The sequence below is a fragment of the Furipterus horrens genome, unplaced genomic scaffold, assembly GCF_987537825.1.
Source record: "Furipterus horrens unplaced genomic scaffold, mFurHor1.1.pri manual_scaffold_6, whole genome shotgun sequence".
Lineage (NCBI taxonomy): Eukaryota > Metazoa > Chordata > Mammalia > Chiroptera > Furipteridae > Furipterus > Furipterus horrens.
This window is the reverse complement of record NW_028327176.1, coordinates 3,739,791-3,753,008: the sequence shown is the minus strand read 5'-3', so window position 1 is coordinate 3,753,008 and position 13,218 is coordinate 3,739,791. Positions and strand designations below refer to the sequence as shown.

At 59.8% G+C, this 13,218-nt stretch overlaps 1 protein-coding gene across 1 annotated transcript; it reads right to left on the bottom strand.

Annotated features, from left to right (window-relative positions):
• Positions 1-5,500: 5,500 nt before the first annotated feature.
• Positions 5,501-12,771, bottom strand: KLF11 (KLF transcription factor 11). Its single transcript, XM_090280898.1, has 4 exons — positions 12,588-12,771; positions 10,848-11,117; positions 8,757-9,720; positions 5,501-6,028 (listed from the first exon to the last, which is right to left on the bottom strand). The coding sequence occupies exons 1-4, from the start codon at positions 12,627-12,629 to the stop codon at positions 5,832-5,834; spliced, it is 1,473 nt and encodes a 490-aa protein (XP_090137024.1). The 5' UTR covers positions 12,630-12,771; the 3' UTR covers positions 5,501-5,831.
• Positions 12,772-13,218: the final 447 nt, after the last annotated feature.

Genomic DNA, 13,218 nt, shown 5'->3' with positions numbered 1-13,218 from the left:
TCAACCGCAGCCGGAGAACTGCGGTCAGTGCCGCCTCCAGGAAGAAGGGGCCTAACATCAGAGCTCACTGCATCCACACCCCCAGGCACCACTCAGACCTACACAGGAGTGTGGGGCTCGATGTTCTGTTGCCGTGAGACCCTTTAGAGTCCAAAGTTGGGGAGGAAAAGCTGCCTCTTCTGTGGGGTGTGGACGCTGGGAAGAAGTGGCCCCTAAAGTGTCTGATGGACGCCCCATGGAGCTGCTGTTGGGGGCGATGGCTGCCCCCCCCTGAGACCCGGAGGGCACTGAGGGCCCAGGGCCGTCCTTCTAAGATCCAGGGCTCCTCCACGGTCAGGGGCCTGGGGCCAGCTGCCAGCAGTGACACCACTTAATAGCCAGACTCACCGTGGTGTTGGCTCCTTCCCTGGGGAGGGACAGCTGGAAAACTTGAACTTGGGCTGAGTAAGCCGGAGAGGTTTCAGACAACTTGTAGAAGGGAGGAAACTGCAGGGGGAGAGGCTGAAGTTCCCACTCAGTGGACAGGAAGAGATGAGTGAAAAATAAAAGCAATCAGATCTTAGTACCACCCTATGTTACTGAAGAATGTTACAGAAACATTCTTTTTTAAAAAAAAGTACAGACCCACGACTTGAAGCAGGCTGGCACCATTCCAGCTCTGAGCTGGGCGGGCCCTGGAGGTTTGTAAAAGATAAGATGCCACAGCAGAACGAGCCCAGAGCAGAGGGGGCACAGACGAGGGCCAGGTAACTGCATGCGCCCCCGCAGGCCTCGCCGCTCACCGTCCTAGGAAAACGCGGGATGGGCAGTAGCCCAGCTCCCCGGCAGCAGGAGCAGCAGGAGGTGACCCTCAGGAGAGCCCCGGGGAGGCGGGACGCTGGGGCTCCGGTCTCGGCCTCGCTCTCCTGCAGGGGATCCTGGATCTCGGCCTCTTCATGTGCTCTGGGCAGCCCGCGCTTACTCTGAGGCCGAACGACAAGCGGCCGGCTGCGTGCCCCGTCACTACAAGGGCTGTATCAAGTGAGAGGGAGGGGTCTGGCCTTGGGGAGGGGGGACCCTGTCGGGCCCCTCCCTTAGGTAGGGGAGCTGGTCTGTGCCACAGCCTTTGGGCCTGGGGCTTGGGGTTCAGTCTACCAAGAAGCACAACTCTCCTTAGGGACCCCTCCACCCTGAAATTACAAACGACCGTGGCTTCCAGCCCCACCCCACGTGCTAGCAGGAGTTCCGCATTTTCCGATGGTTTCTACATCAGAGGTGTTTCCATGAGTTCTGGTCACCTGTCCCAGGAGCTGATGCTCCGTTGCACCCCCTTGAGGCCCACCGCAGGCCTCCTGGCCTGTGAGCAAACTCCGCGGGGGGGAGGTGTGGGGGTGGGGGTGGTGCTGGTGTGTGTGTGTGTGTGTGTGTGTGTGTGTGTGTGTACCACTGAGCTCTTCTCTGCGGTGCTCTGGTAGGGGGGTCCCACTGCACAACCCACCTGGGCACCTCGTGTCACTGCTCTTTCAAGTCCCACATGCAGAGCCATCTCCCCGGGTTCCAACCCTGAGCCAGATGGGTGGGCACGGGGTCAGGGACCGGCACACACTGAGTCCTACATCCAGCCAACGTCCTGTCCCACTGTGTGCGTCCTCTGTGATGGAAACAGGTGGGCATGTTACGCCTGTTATCTCTGGACCTCATTTTATAAACAAGGAAACAGCTTAGTCTGGATAGATGGATGGATGGATGGATGGATGCACACGCAGGTGGGGGGAGATGTGATACGATCCCTGTCACGGGGACCTTACATTATAGCAGGTGGATTAGACTTGCAATAAAGTGCGATACCATATGGCGAGTTCTCAGGAGTGGTGAGAACCTGCAGTGCTGAGGGAGTCCCAGGCAGGGGCCCCAGGCAGGCTCCCCAAAGCCGCCTGTAGAGCTGAGGGGGAGTGCACGCCCTCAGCGGCCACTGCTCTGCACTGTCAGCTCGTTTTGCACGTGAGCCTCCTACCCAGCCCTTGGCTTGTGGCATCTTGTTTCCTCTGGGTCACCTGCCTTCTGGCAGGTGTGTTGGCTGAGCTCAGCAAGAGCGCGCGGCGGAGGGGACGCCGGGTCTGGGCCAGCTCAGGGCAGCCCTGGGGCTCGCGAGGCTTCGGGGGAGTGGACAGAGGCCTCTGGGAGCGAGCCTCCCTGACTCGGGGACCGGGTGTGTCTCTCTCCTCGGCGTACGGAGTCCTTGGTGCCTGGGCTTATTCCCAGGAGGGGCCCAGTTGTTAAGAAACTGTCTCAAGGTCCTCATCTCAGAAGTCCCTAAACAAAGAGGCAGGTTGAAAGCAAAAGAACAGTGGGTGTTAGAGCTGGAAAGGAGACCCTTGGTGACAACAGAGGGAAGAAAGGACAGTCAAGCTGAGTAACAAACTTGTGGCTGTCACCCAGAAGCAAAGGGACAGGGGGTGGAGCTGGTGAGGCCCACAGGGGTAGGGCTGAGTGCAAAGCCCTTATGGTCATTTACTGCCCCTCCCCAACACGCCTGCATGCACACACATGATCAGTTACTGCTCTCAACACACCTGCATGCACACGCACATGTATCATTTACTGCCCTCTCCAACACGCTTACATGCACAATCATTAACTGCCCCTCCCCACCATGCCTTCATACACATACATGCATGATCATTTACTGCCCCCTCCCAACACACCTACATGCACATGCGCATAGGATTAGGAGCGGCATGGCCCACGAACCAATGTACTTATCTTCCCACCATGACCCCCAGGACGGGTGGCTTTGGAGGGCAGTCTGTCAACAGGATTGAGTGTCAAGTAAGAAGGAGGTCAGGGTGACTCGGTTTTACACCTGAACTTGCTGTTCTTTTTAAAGACAACGGGGACGCCCTGGCAGGTGTAGCTCAGGCACCAAAAGGTTGGGGTTTGATTCCCCGTCAGGGCACACACCTAGGTAGCAGGTTTGACCCCTGGTCGGGGTGTGTGTGGGAGGCAACCAGTCGATGTTTCTCTGTACGTTCTTCTCTCTTAAATCAATAAACACATTAAAAAACTTAAAGACAATGGAGTTGACTGTGAGAAAATCAAGCCGTTTTGGACAAACATGAGGAGCACGGAGAACTGAACCCGCGTGTCTCCAGCAGCACCCACAGCAGCTCCTTCTGCGGAACGGGGACGCAAAGTCCCGGTGTGAGCGGGTCCCGGAGAGAACACGCCCCCGATCAGGAGGCCATCCGGGGCTGGAGGCGGAGGGCGGGGGGCAGCACACTTCCTCCCCCCCGCTGCTGGGCACGGAGGTCACCCACACCCACGGCGCTATCCTGCTGGGATCAGGCCCCACATCGGAGCGGCCAACACAGAAGCTGCCTCTCCCCGCGTTTCCTTAGGAAGAACCTTCCCCGGAATCTACAGGGGGGCCCGAGAGCAGACCAGACCCAGGGCCGACCTACAGTGGATTTTGCAGACGGTTTTCTGAGAAGCCGCTGGGCACACGGTGGCGCAGGGAGACGACACGGGACACAAGTCCAGGTTGCTGATCAAAGGCGTTTTATGTGATTCAAAGAAAAAAGTTACATCACACATATCCATTTAAATAAGAAGTCAAAGCCTGTTACATAAAACATAGTTCCAAAACGTTTTGAATTTTATCACTGAAACTATTTAAGAGGCTCAAAGTCAACAAAGATCAAGCAGACTTGCTCAGGAGGTAAAGTGCACCAGGGACCTGCCACCCGCGTGGGCATCCACGCAAAGCAAGCCGGGGTCTGGCTCTCAGGACGGAACTGTTCAGACAGAGCTGTTTCCCGGCTGACCCTTTCAGTGGACAAACAGGCGGTAAACAGGGTTTGTTCACAGAAGCCATTTCTAAATCTAATCAGGAAGCGGAAGTGTACACTGAAACCATTTTAACACAGTTCTCCTTCAGGAGTGCTGCTGCCCAGAGAACGACAGACGCCCCGGGCAGCCAGCAGCCGGACGCTCGAAGCCCTTGTATCAGCTGCCACGTTGGCAGGACTAACATGATTTTGTGTAAGAAAAACACCCCAATGTAATGCCACCTGCGGCATGCACACACGTGTTTATGCTGCCAACACGAGTGGGAGAAAGGACGGGGGGGGGCGGAGACACAAGCCGTTCACGTGTAATTACAGTTCCCTCGCACAGGAACGAGAAAGCCCCCATCTCAGGTCGCGTGCCCAGGAGGGATGCCAGCCTAAGGAAGTGTCTAAGGAACGTGGAAGCCCCGCCCCCCCAGCCAGCCCTCGCAGGCATGCACGTCAGTACCCGCCTTTACTGCAGGGCAACCTCGTGGGCACCAGCTCGCGTCCGATGAATGACCAGGTGAGGGCTATCGGCCGTCACAGACCTGAACACGGAACCTAATTCCACTCATTCCACACTTCACTCTCCCATCATTTCACTAAAGGCAAAGCCCGACAACGAAGAGGCCAAGCCAGACCCACCAGAGACAGCCGTGAGAAGCGCCGCTGTGTGGCTTCCCCACATTCTGTAGCCGGGTTCCTGGCGCCCTCGGCAAAGCAGCCGCGGGGGCTCTGGGCAGCGGGTGCTCACGCCGCTGCAGCGTGGTGCCCAGCGTCCATTTTCTGTCTCACTGCAAAACAGCCCCGTGCAGTCGCTTTGTTTGATCAAAACGATTTCCTCCCACCAACACGAACAAAAGGGCCACCGGGCAGTCTCCCTGCCGCTCAGCATCACCTGCGCCACCTCCGGCTGGGACAATAAAGGAGCCGGCACGGGTCGGGCCACCCTCACCGGAGCACACCCTACAGCGCTGCACGTGGGCGGGAAGCCCCTCCTCCAACCAACAGGGCTGCTTCCTTTTTCTCTAAGAAGTTGCTGCACCCACAAAATGCCACGGGTGAAGCCGCAATAAAAAAAGAAGTCACCTGACAGCTGACAAAGCAGCTGGGTTGGAGGGCCTACACTCCCCTCATTTCTGGTGTTTGGGGTGCAGATGGGAGACTGGGTCGGGGTGGTCTCGGCAGAGCAGACGCTCTGACCGAGAGGCGCCCTGTTCGCAGGTGTCCATCTAGCGGGTGCTTTCACGCCGTCCCCGGGTGCACCCTCTGCGGGCCACACCATGGGCACAGGTGACTAGCTCTCCGTAAGCAGCGCTTTAATTCCTTGGGCTACAGCTGTAAAGGGATGGGGGCATGGAACAGCCCCTGGAAATGCTGTGAAGAAGCTGATTGGAAAGGTTCCCCCCCGTTTCTTTTCAAGACACCTATCAACCAGTTCTGGGTCTAAAAAATTCTTAGATCTAAAGACCTGATTATAGACCTGTGATTTTTTTTGGCTGAATCATGTGCCACGGTCACTAAAAAGCAAGGTTATTATAGAAATGTTGTTAAACCGTGAAAAGAAGACCATAAAATCGTCTATCTAGAAACTGGTGATCTGTGTACCAATATAAATATTTTCATAGAAAACAGTATAAAATTATACCCTGTCTCATTTCTACAAAACATGAATAGAAAGGCAATAAAAATCCAGATTTTGTAAAATTTATTGCCAAGATGTTTGAATGCTGGTGATTTAGGTCATTAAACTGTCTTCCGTTTCCTTAAACTACCAGAGACACTGGTCAGGATCTCAACCAAACACGCAGTGAACACCTTCCCAGAACCAGCCCCTGCGTCTCCCTCGCCCCCGAGACAATGATTTTGGAAGAGAAAGTCACGAGTGCTTTCCTGGACAAAGTCTGTAAAATTCCCACGGGGACTCCGGCCGACCTTCCAGGCAGAGACGGGCCTGCGTGCCGCCGGCGGCTCCTGGCTTCTCCGCCGAGGCAATGCCGTTCCGTTTGCCCACCTTGCCTGCTAGCTGGGGGTCTTCTTGGCGGCCACATGGCGCCGGGTGTGCTTGGTCAGGTGGTCGCTGCGCATGAAACGCCGCTCACACACCGGGCACGCGAACTTCTTCTCCCCGGTGTGCGTCCTGCGGTGCCGAGACAGTTCATCCGAGCGCGCGAATTTTTTGTCACAGCCGTCCCAGCTACAGCAGAAAGGCTTCTCCCCTGATGGGGGGACACACACAGCAAAGAAAATGTAAGCGCTCAGCTACTGGGCAGGTTAATCCATGTCACTCTTAAATTTTGTTCAAAACCGAGGACAAAAGTAACATCCTGCTGCTCTGATATCAAGTTATTCAGAAGTCAAGACGCCCTCCAAGGTCCACTTCTCCTGCCCCATGTTTCTCCTGCCCTGAGACGTAATGTCAGGGCCCAAAGGTGTTAAACTAATCTGATCTTTCAGAAGAGAAATATACCTATAAATAAAAATAAATCCTGCAGTAGGGGAAGATTCTTGAGAAGAGTAATTCTCTCTCAAGAAGCTACCCATCTAAAAACGGCCCTGCCAGGACCAACACGGTTTCCCGGAATCATTAACTCCCCCTCCATGTTTGCTCCTACACTGACGAGGTTGTTAGTGGTGAAACGGGCTGGGATTCTAACAGCCACCTTCCTGTGACGGTTGCCAGCTGCTAGAGACTTTGTCGCTCACGCAGTGTCTGAGCACCCGGTAGGGGCTCCCTGTCATGTCTTCCTGCAGTTCCAGGGCTGAGTGGGAAGTCCCACACCGGACAGCGGGAGGGCTCTCCTTTCTGCATCACGCCCACGGCCCGCCTTCCTGAGGGCCCACGGCTGGTCCGGTTCGCCTGCCTCTGTACAGCTTTGCCAAGCACAGTGCTTCTTAGGGCAGGTGGCAAAGAAATGGCTTTGAATGACTCTGTGTTGAAGGGACACCAACTGAGCGTTTAGCATTTTTCAAAGTTGAATCAATGGGAAAATTCAGCATCACAGTACTCTTATTAAAGAACCATTCTGAGAAAAAGGACCTGAATTTCATGGGGGTCAAGACCCCATGCTGTAAGCGTTAGGGGCCCGCCTGTTCCCAGGCACTCACACCGCTGTCGGCAGCGCACCAGGGTGGCCGGGTGTCGGACAGACATGGGATTTGCTGTGGAACGTGCCCTGTTCTCAGCATATCGAAAATGTAGCTTTTGCTCACTCCACTGTATTCTAATAAAAAAAATGTCAGCTTTGCAGAAAGATAAACTTACCTAAAGTAAAACTACCCAAAGTTTCTATTTCTTATGAAAGTTCCGACGAAGCGTTTATAAAACAGCACAAGAAGTTGCTTCTTCAGAAGCTTTACGGTTAGTGAAATGGAAGTATTTGGGAAACCCGCAGAGGCCCGTTCTGGTCACCTGCATCTATGCCATCCCGCCAGGGCGTCTGCCAGGCAGACTGGCTGGGTTACCAGGGCACCCTCACTGCACGGCCGCCCCAAACGCAGAAGCTGCGTGTGTTCGCGCAGCGCCCACGGAGGGCCAGCCCGCCAGAGGCGCCCGTCCACGCACACGGGCCGCGGCCGGCCACCACCGTCCGGTGCCGGGCTCCTGAGTCAGACCCCAGAGCTGCCAGCCAGTGAGGCCACTCGCGTGTATGTGAAGCTAAAAAGGGAAACGTGGGGGAAGCCCCGCGGACCGCTGGGGCCACAGAGCACGTGTGAGAAGCGAACGTGGGAAGGCTCACGGGGCTTTTGCGACAGGAGAGGTGGGCAGAGGGCGAAGGGCAGACACGTGCAGCCAGGGAGAGGGGGTGAAGGCAGAGGCGGGTTCTTCGCGGGCCGGGTTTGCGGCCTTTACCTGCGGCGAAGAGCCCGCTCCGCGGCCTGGAGGACAGCAGAGCACCCTCTGTCACGCCCGCCAACTCCAGACTCTGCTTCCTCTGCAGTGGGAGCGGCCCCCACACCGCCATCAGCACCCCCAGGGGCCCGTGGGGAACCGCCTCCAGTTCCGCCCTCCTAACCCTGGACCCCACAGTTCACAGAGGCCCCCGGGCCATTGGCAGATGCTCTGGGGGAGGGGCTGCGTGACAAAGAGTTTATGAAACAGCCTCTCTGCAGAACCTGCGACTGTTACTGAGCTTATGCACGCGCGCGCGTGTGTGTCAGAGCCCCGAAAGGTGTGTGTAACAAGCAGACTACTTAACCACAGGACCCTGCAGCACAGAACAGAACCTCTAACACAGAGCGCGGGAGGACCCCCAACACCGGAGATGTTCCGCCCGCGGCAACTAAGCAGCGCCTCTACCAGGCCTCTCCCAGCCCCGTTACACGACACGGGGGCTGTGAGCCCCGCGTGGCTACGCACATAAGCTTGGGGAAAGCGTAAAACTCGGGGCCTCCGTCACACTGTCCACGTCATGTGCGTGTGGCCAGTGGCTGCCCTAAGGGACAGGTGAGAGAAAGTCCCATCAAACACAGCTGATAAAAGAGAAGGTCCCCAAGTCGTCACAGTCACTGTCGCGGGTGACTTCTCCTTCTGAATTAAAGACTGTATACCTGGGAGAAAACGATATTCCTTTACATTTGGGGGAGTCTAGAATTCAGCCTTTTCCGTACTTGGGAGAGATCCTCCCCCTCAGTAAACAAACCTAGGTCGCACCGAGGCTCACTGGGTGGCCTGCACATGTCCTAAAGCGCAGAGGAAAAAGGAGCTGTCCCCAGAGGTGGGGAGAAAGCGGATGCAGCACCGCCCAGGAAGCCTGTCACAGGCGGTGAGCACAGGCCTGCCCCACGGTCCACGGGCGGGTGGCAGACGCTGTACAGTTGTAGTGATGTCTGCCCCTACCCCCCGCCCCCCCGCAAGGCCGGGAAGGGTTCTCAGACCCCACTCCGTGGGCCCCCCGCCCCCCGCCCACGGCCCCGCGTGCCCAAAACCGCCTGCCTCCCGCTTACCCGTGTGCGTGCGCAGATGGGCCTTGAGGTGGGAGCTTTTGAAGTAGGTCTTCCGGCAGCCCGGGAAGGCGCAGGCGTAGCTCCTCCTGCGGGCAAAGTCTGCCTGTGGGGCGCCGCCGGCACTGGCCGCGAGGAACACCGGGGCGGGGGCCAGAGGCAGCAGCCTGGCGCCCCCAGTCCCCAGGACGCTGGCCGGGGAGCCCGGCGCGGGCTGGGGCGGCGCCCCAGGGCGCAGGAGCAGCATCACAGCCCCCGCAGGCACGGGCGGTCCCAGGAACACTGGCGGGGGCACTGGGGCAGCCTGGGGCAGGGGGCGTGTGACCGCCCCGGCAGGTACTTGGGGAGGCGGCTTCAAGAAAGCTGGAAACATGCCGCTTTGTCCAGTCACAGGGATCACTTGGCAAAGGACAGTGGGGCTGGGGACGGGGACAGAAATCAGAGGGGTGGCTTTCCCTTGCAAGTCATTTTCGTAATTCTTTGGTGAGCAGGTTTGGATTGCAACTGGCCAGCCTGCCCGCTGGCCTTCGTCAGTGGGGACGAGGTCAGCAGACTTTGTCACGCAAGGTGGACAGGACACCGAGTTCGTGCTGAGCAGACCGTCTCTGAGGTGTGCGCCCTGCGAAGCTTCCGCGTGTTCCAGGGACCGCGCGTCCCCTCTGCCGTCAGAGAGCTGGCAGTCTGGAGTCTGCACAGTGGGAATGCGGACAGGAGCTGGGCTCCCCATGGTGCGGCAGCCGACACCGGTCCCCACGGCCCTGCACGGGGGCCCGGGGGCTGGCTCCCCACCCTCTGACTTCAGACCAGGCCGGCTCCTCTCCTCCCTCCTGCTCGGCAGGCTGGCTGCCCCAGCACGGGCCGGGGGGGCGGTTGTGACCACGTGTGCTTTGGGATCCGTGACTTGGGAAGGGACAAGCGTCCCCATCGATGGCTCCATGAGATCAGGGCTATGCGGAGGAGTCATGCACTTGGGGAAACAAAAAAAGGACTGTGTGAAAAGGTTGTTTTGGTTAAACTTTAAAAGGCGCTTACTTTGATCATGCGGCCCCCAGTGCCTCCAACAAGAAGTGTTTACAAGAACGGGTCTACGTCTGCTCGAGCAGCAGGGGGCTCAAGGCTGCGCAGGGCGTTCCCTTTCTGGCCTTTCCCCTGCTGCTGGGCCTGCAGTCACTGAAACGAACAATTTGAGCACGAGGACCACGGGAAAGCCGACCGACACTCGGAACGAGACCTTTCCCAACAACTTTAGTCTCAGGAAAACGTTAGAGTCCCAGTGGGAACCATGCAGCGCACCCCCGAGCCAGGGCCGACTGGAGGGGGCAGGGCACCCCCAGCAGAGGGGCCCCTAACAGGCCATGCCCTGACCTCCACCAAGCCTCCTGCACTGCCCCCAACAATCCCCACCTACTTCTGCCCCCCGCCCCATGGAAGAGCCCAATGCCCAGAGGCTGCAGGAGGGGCTCCCTCGGCCGGCCACTGCAGCGGGTCCCTTCTCCTGCCTCTCCAGGTGGCTTTCCACACTCCCCTTCCAGGGCAAGCTTCCAGCCCAGCAAACCTAAGTCATGATTTTCGCTTCTGTTAGCAACCGGCAGCGCTCAACTGCTGAGCGGAGAAACCCTCTCTCCCAGCAGTTCCATCGCGGTCGCAAGCTGAGAAAACAAAACCCAGTGGCGGTGGCGGCTGGCTCACACAGTGAGAAGCTGGCTGCCACCGGGACGCAGAGAGGCCAGCGTTTCCACCCAGCTGACTCGGGGCGTCTGGTGCCACAGCACAGGCTTGGCCCGGCGGCCACCCGCACATCCTGATCCTGGACTCGGTCACCTGGGGAACCTGGCCACCGCCCTGCAAGTCCCCAGGGACAGGGGTACATTTTACTTTCTTGACTCAGCCTGAAGGTTTTGTCCTTTGGACGCTTTAACCCCGTGGCTGCAAGTTATGATCGATGGATGGACAGACATGTTTTCAGACAGGAAAGAACCTTCATCCTTAAATCCTCCACAAGGGGAGGCTAGGAACATGCTTGCCAGCCTCCCCAGGCATCTACCCACGGTACGCTACCCACTGCACCAAAACACCTCCTCCCCCACGTCTTACCAGCGTGGATAAAGAATGGAAGTCCTTCAGCAGCTCGGGTGCCACTTCGCCCACATGCACAGTGGAGGGGACATCCCCAGAGTCAGACACAGGTGTGAGGGGCCTTATCTTTAATAGGTCACCTCTCTGGGATCGGTGACCCCAGGAGCTCATGCACACAAGAGCCTCGACAGCCTCCATGTCGTTCTGCTCCAGGACGCTGCAGGCAGCCCTCTCGCTGTCATGCCACTTCCTCTCCAGGATGGACTCACATATGTCCATGAGGGCAACCTGCAGGCGACAAAAACCACTTCTCAGTCCAGGGGAAACAGAGGCGGTGCACACGCGTATCGGGAGCCCGCGTCACACACGCAGCACACACACACCGCTCCATCCACACACACGCTCTGCTCCAGGAAAAGGTGTCAACAACGCTCACGACAGCTGTGCTTTCAGGCTGCCGCTCTGAAGAGGGGAGGACAACTACAGAGCGTGGCTGACAAGCAGTTTCCCCAGAAAACCCTGATTCTTCGAAAGGTAATTGCTAGGAATGAGGTTCATGTTCTTCTATGGTAAACAATGAACAAGACGTTACTTCCAAAGACGTGAGCCAAAGCAGCTAGTCCCACCGAAGGCCGGGTGCCCACTCCGTTGGAGCTTCTGGTCGGTGCAGATGAGGGCACAGCTCTTCTGAGTTGGCCAAGCCACCGGGGCAGCGTCCCCAGGGAGCATTCTGGGCAACTTCCTGGGGCAGCCCACCCCCCCACCCCCTGGCAGAAGCCTGAATGCCATGGGCCCCATGTGGGTAAGGCCTGTCCCTCCGTCTCAGGAACCTAAGTCACTCCCTCCTGCCACAGCGTCAGTGGGGGGCAGGGAAGGAAGAGGAAACATTCGGATGATGTCCCACAACCTAGGGGACTGTCTTCCCAGGTATCACACCGGCTCTTTCCACGAGGGAGCTGGGCAGGGAAGCGACTGGAAGTGAGCGATCTCTTCCCGAAGTGACGTCAAGTTACACGCTTCCACTTACTGTGCCGGCTCACACACCCTTGGGTCCCGCTCAGGGTCCCCGCAGGGCACACAGGTAACGAGACCGCCTTTCCAAACGTCACTCTGGCCCCGCTTCCGCCTGGTCCCTACGCAAGCGGTGAAGTCACCGGCGCGGGGCTGCCCTGCTCTGCCGCACAGGCAGGGGCGGACCAGAACGCTCAGCTCCCAGACCCCCTCTCCGCCCCTCTGCGCTCTGCACGCCGCGACAACCCGGTGCCAGTCTTGCCGGGGATCTCCCCGCACCCCTCGGGCTGCGACCGCAGGAGCCCCTGGCTGGGGCGGAAGGCGCCCCGCACGCCCCGCCGCCTTCGCACCAACCTTTGCCCGGCCCGCGGGCCGCGTTCCCACAGCCCTGGCCCCGTCACCAGCCCCCCGTCGCCCGCAAGCCCCGTTCCCGCCGGCCGCTCCCCGCCCAACGGGCACAACCTCCCAGGGTCTGGTGACGTCATGGCCTGGAAATAGCCCCGCGCCCGCAGCCGGCTGCGCGGCGCCGCTGCGGGGGCGCAGACAAAGGTGCGGGGGGGCACCACGGAGCACACGCCCCCGCGCGGCCCCACGCAGCCGTCGCCCCTCGCGATGCTGGAACCTGTCCCGGCACCTAACGGTGCGGCCGTGGCGAGGCCCCGCGCGCCCACGCCCTCCTTCGAGCTCTGGCCCCGCAAAGGCGGCGCGGGCCCGCCTGGCCCCTCGCGCCGGTGGGCGGCCACTTACCGCGCACGTCTCGCCAGGACCCACGGAGCCCGGCGAGTGCATGGTGCCGGCAGTCCGCGGGCCACGGAGCGGCGGCGGGGCGGATGCGCAGAGCACGGTAGCGGCCGCACGTGCGTGGCTGAGGCAGCCCGCGCTTTGAGCTCCTGCGGCCGGCACGCGCCTCCGCCCGCCCGCGCGGCTCTGCTCCGAGGCTGCCCCAGCGGCGCGGGCGGGGCGGGGCGGCCGCCGAGGGCGCGGCCGCCGGGGCGGGGCGCGGAGGCAAACCAAAATACTCCGCGCCCCTCGGGGCGGGGCCGGGGGCCAGCCAGCCAATCTGCGTGCGACCCATGCAAGGCCGGCCAATGGGCGCGGCGGGGCGCTGCGTGATCAAAGCCTGGCCGCGGCGTGATGCGCCGGGGCGGAAGGCGGCACGTGTTTTAGTCCGGGCGAAGGGGCGGGGCCTGAGGGCCTGGAAAGTAGGGGAAAGGTCCCGGCGGCGGCCGCACGGCGGCGTGGGCGGCGTGGGCGGCGCGGGCGGCGCGGGCGGCACAGATGTAGCCAGGGAAGTCCCGGGTCCTGGACGCGCTGGCTGGGGCGGGGACCGCGCTTAAAGGGGCCGCTGCCCGCCGCCTTCCCGGGCGCAGGTTCCCCT

Excerpts from the sequence above, each read along its gene's own strand:
- KLF11 (XM_090280898.1), bottom strand. The coding sequence starts at position 12,629 with ATGCACTCGCCGGGCTCCGTGGGTCCTGGCGAGACGTGCGCG. Across the intron at positions 11,118-12,587 it reads GTCCTGGCGAGACGTGCGCG|GTTGCCCTCATGGACATATG; the intron begins GTAAGTGGCCGC and ends TGTCGCCTGCAG. Across the intron at positions 9,721-10,847 it reads TCCATTCTTTATCCACGCTG|TGCATGACTCCTCCGCATAG; the intron begins GTAAGACGTGGG and ends TGTTTCCCCAAG.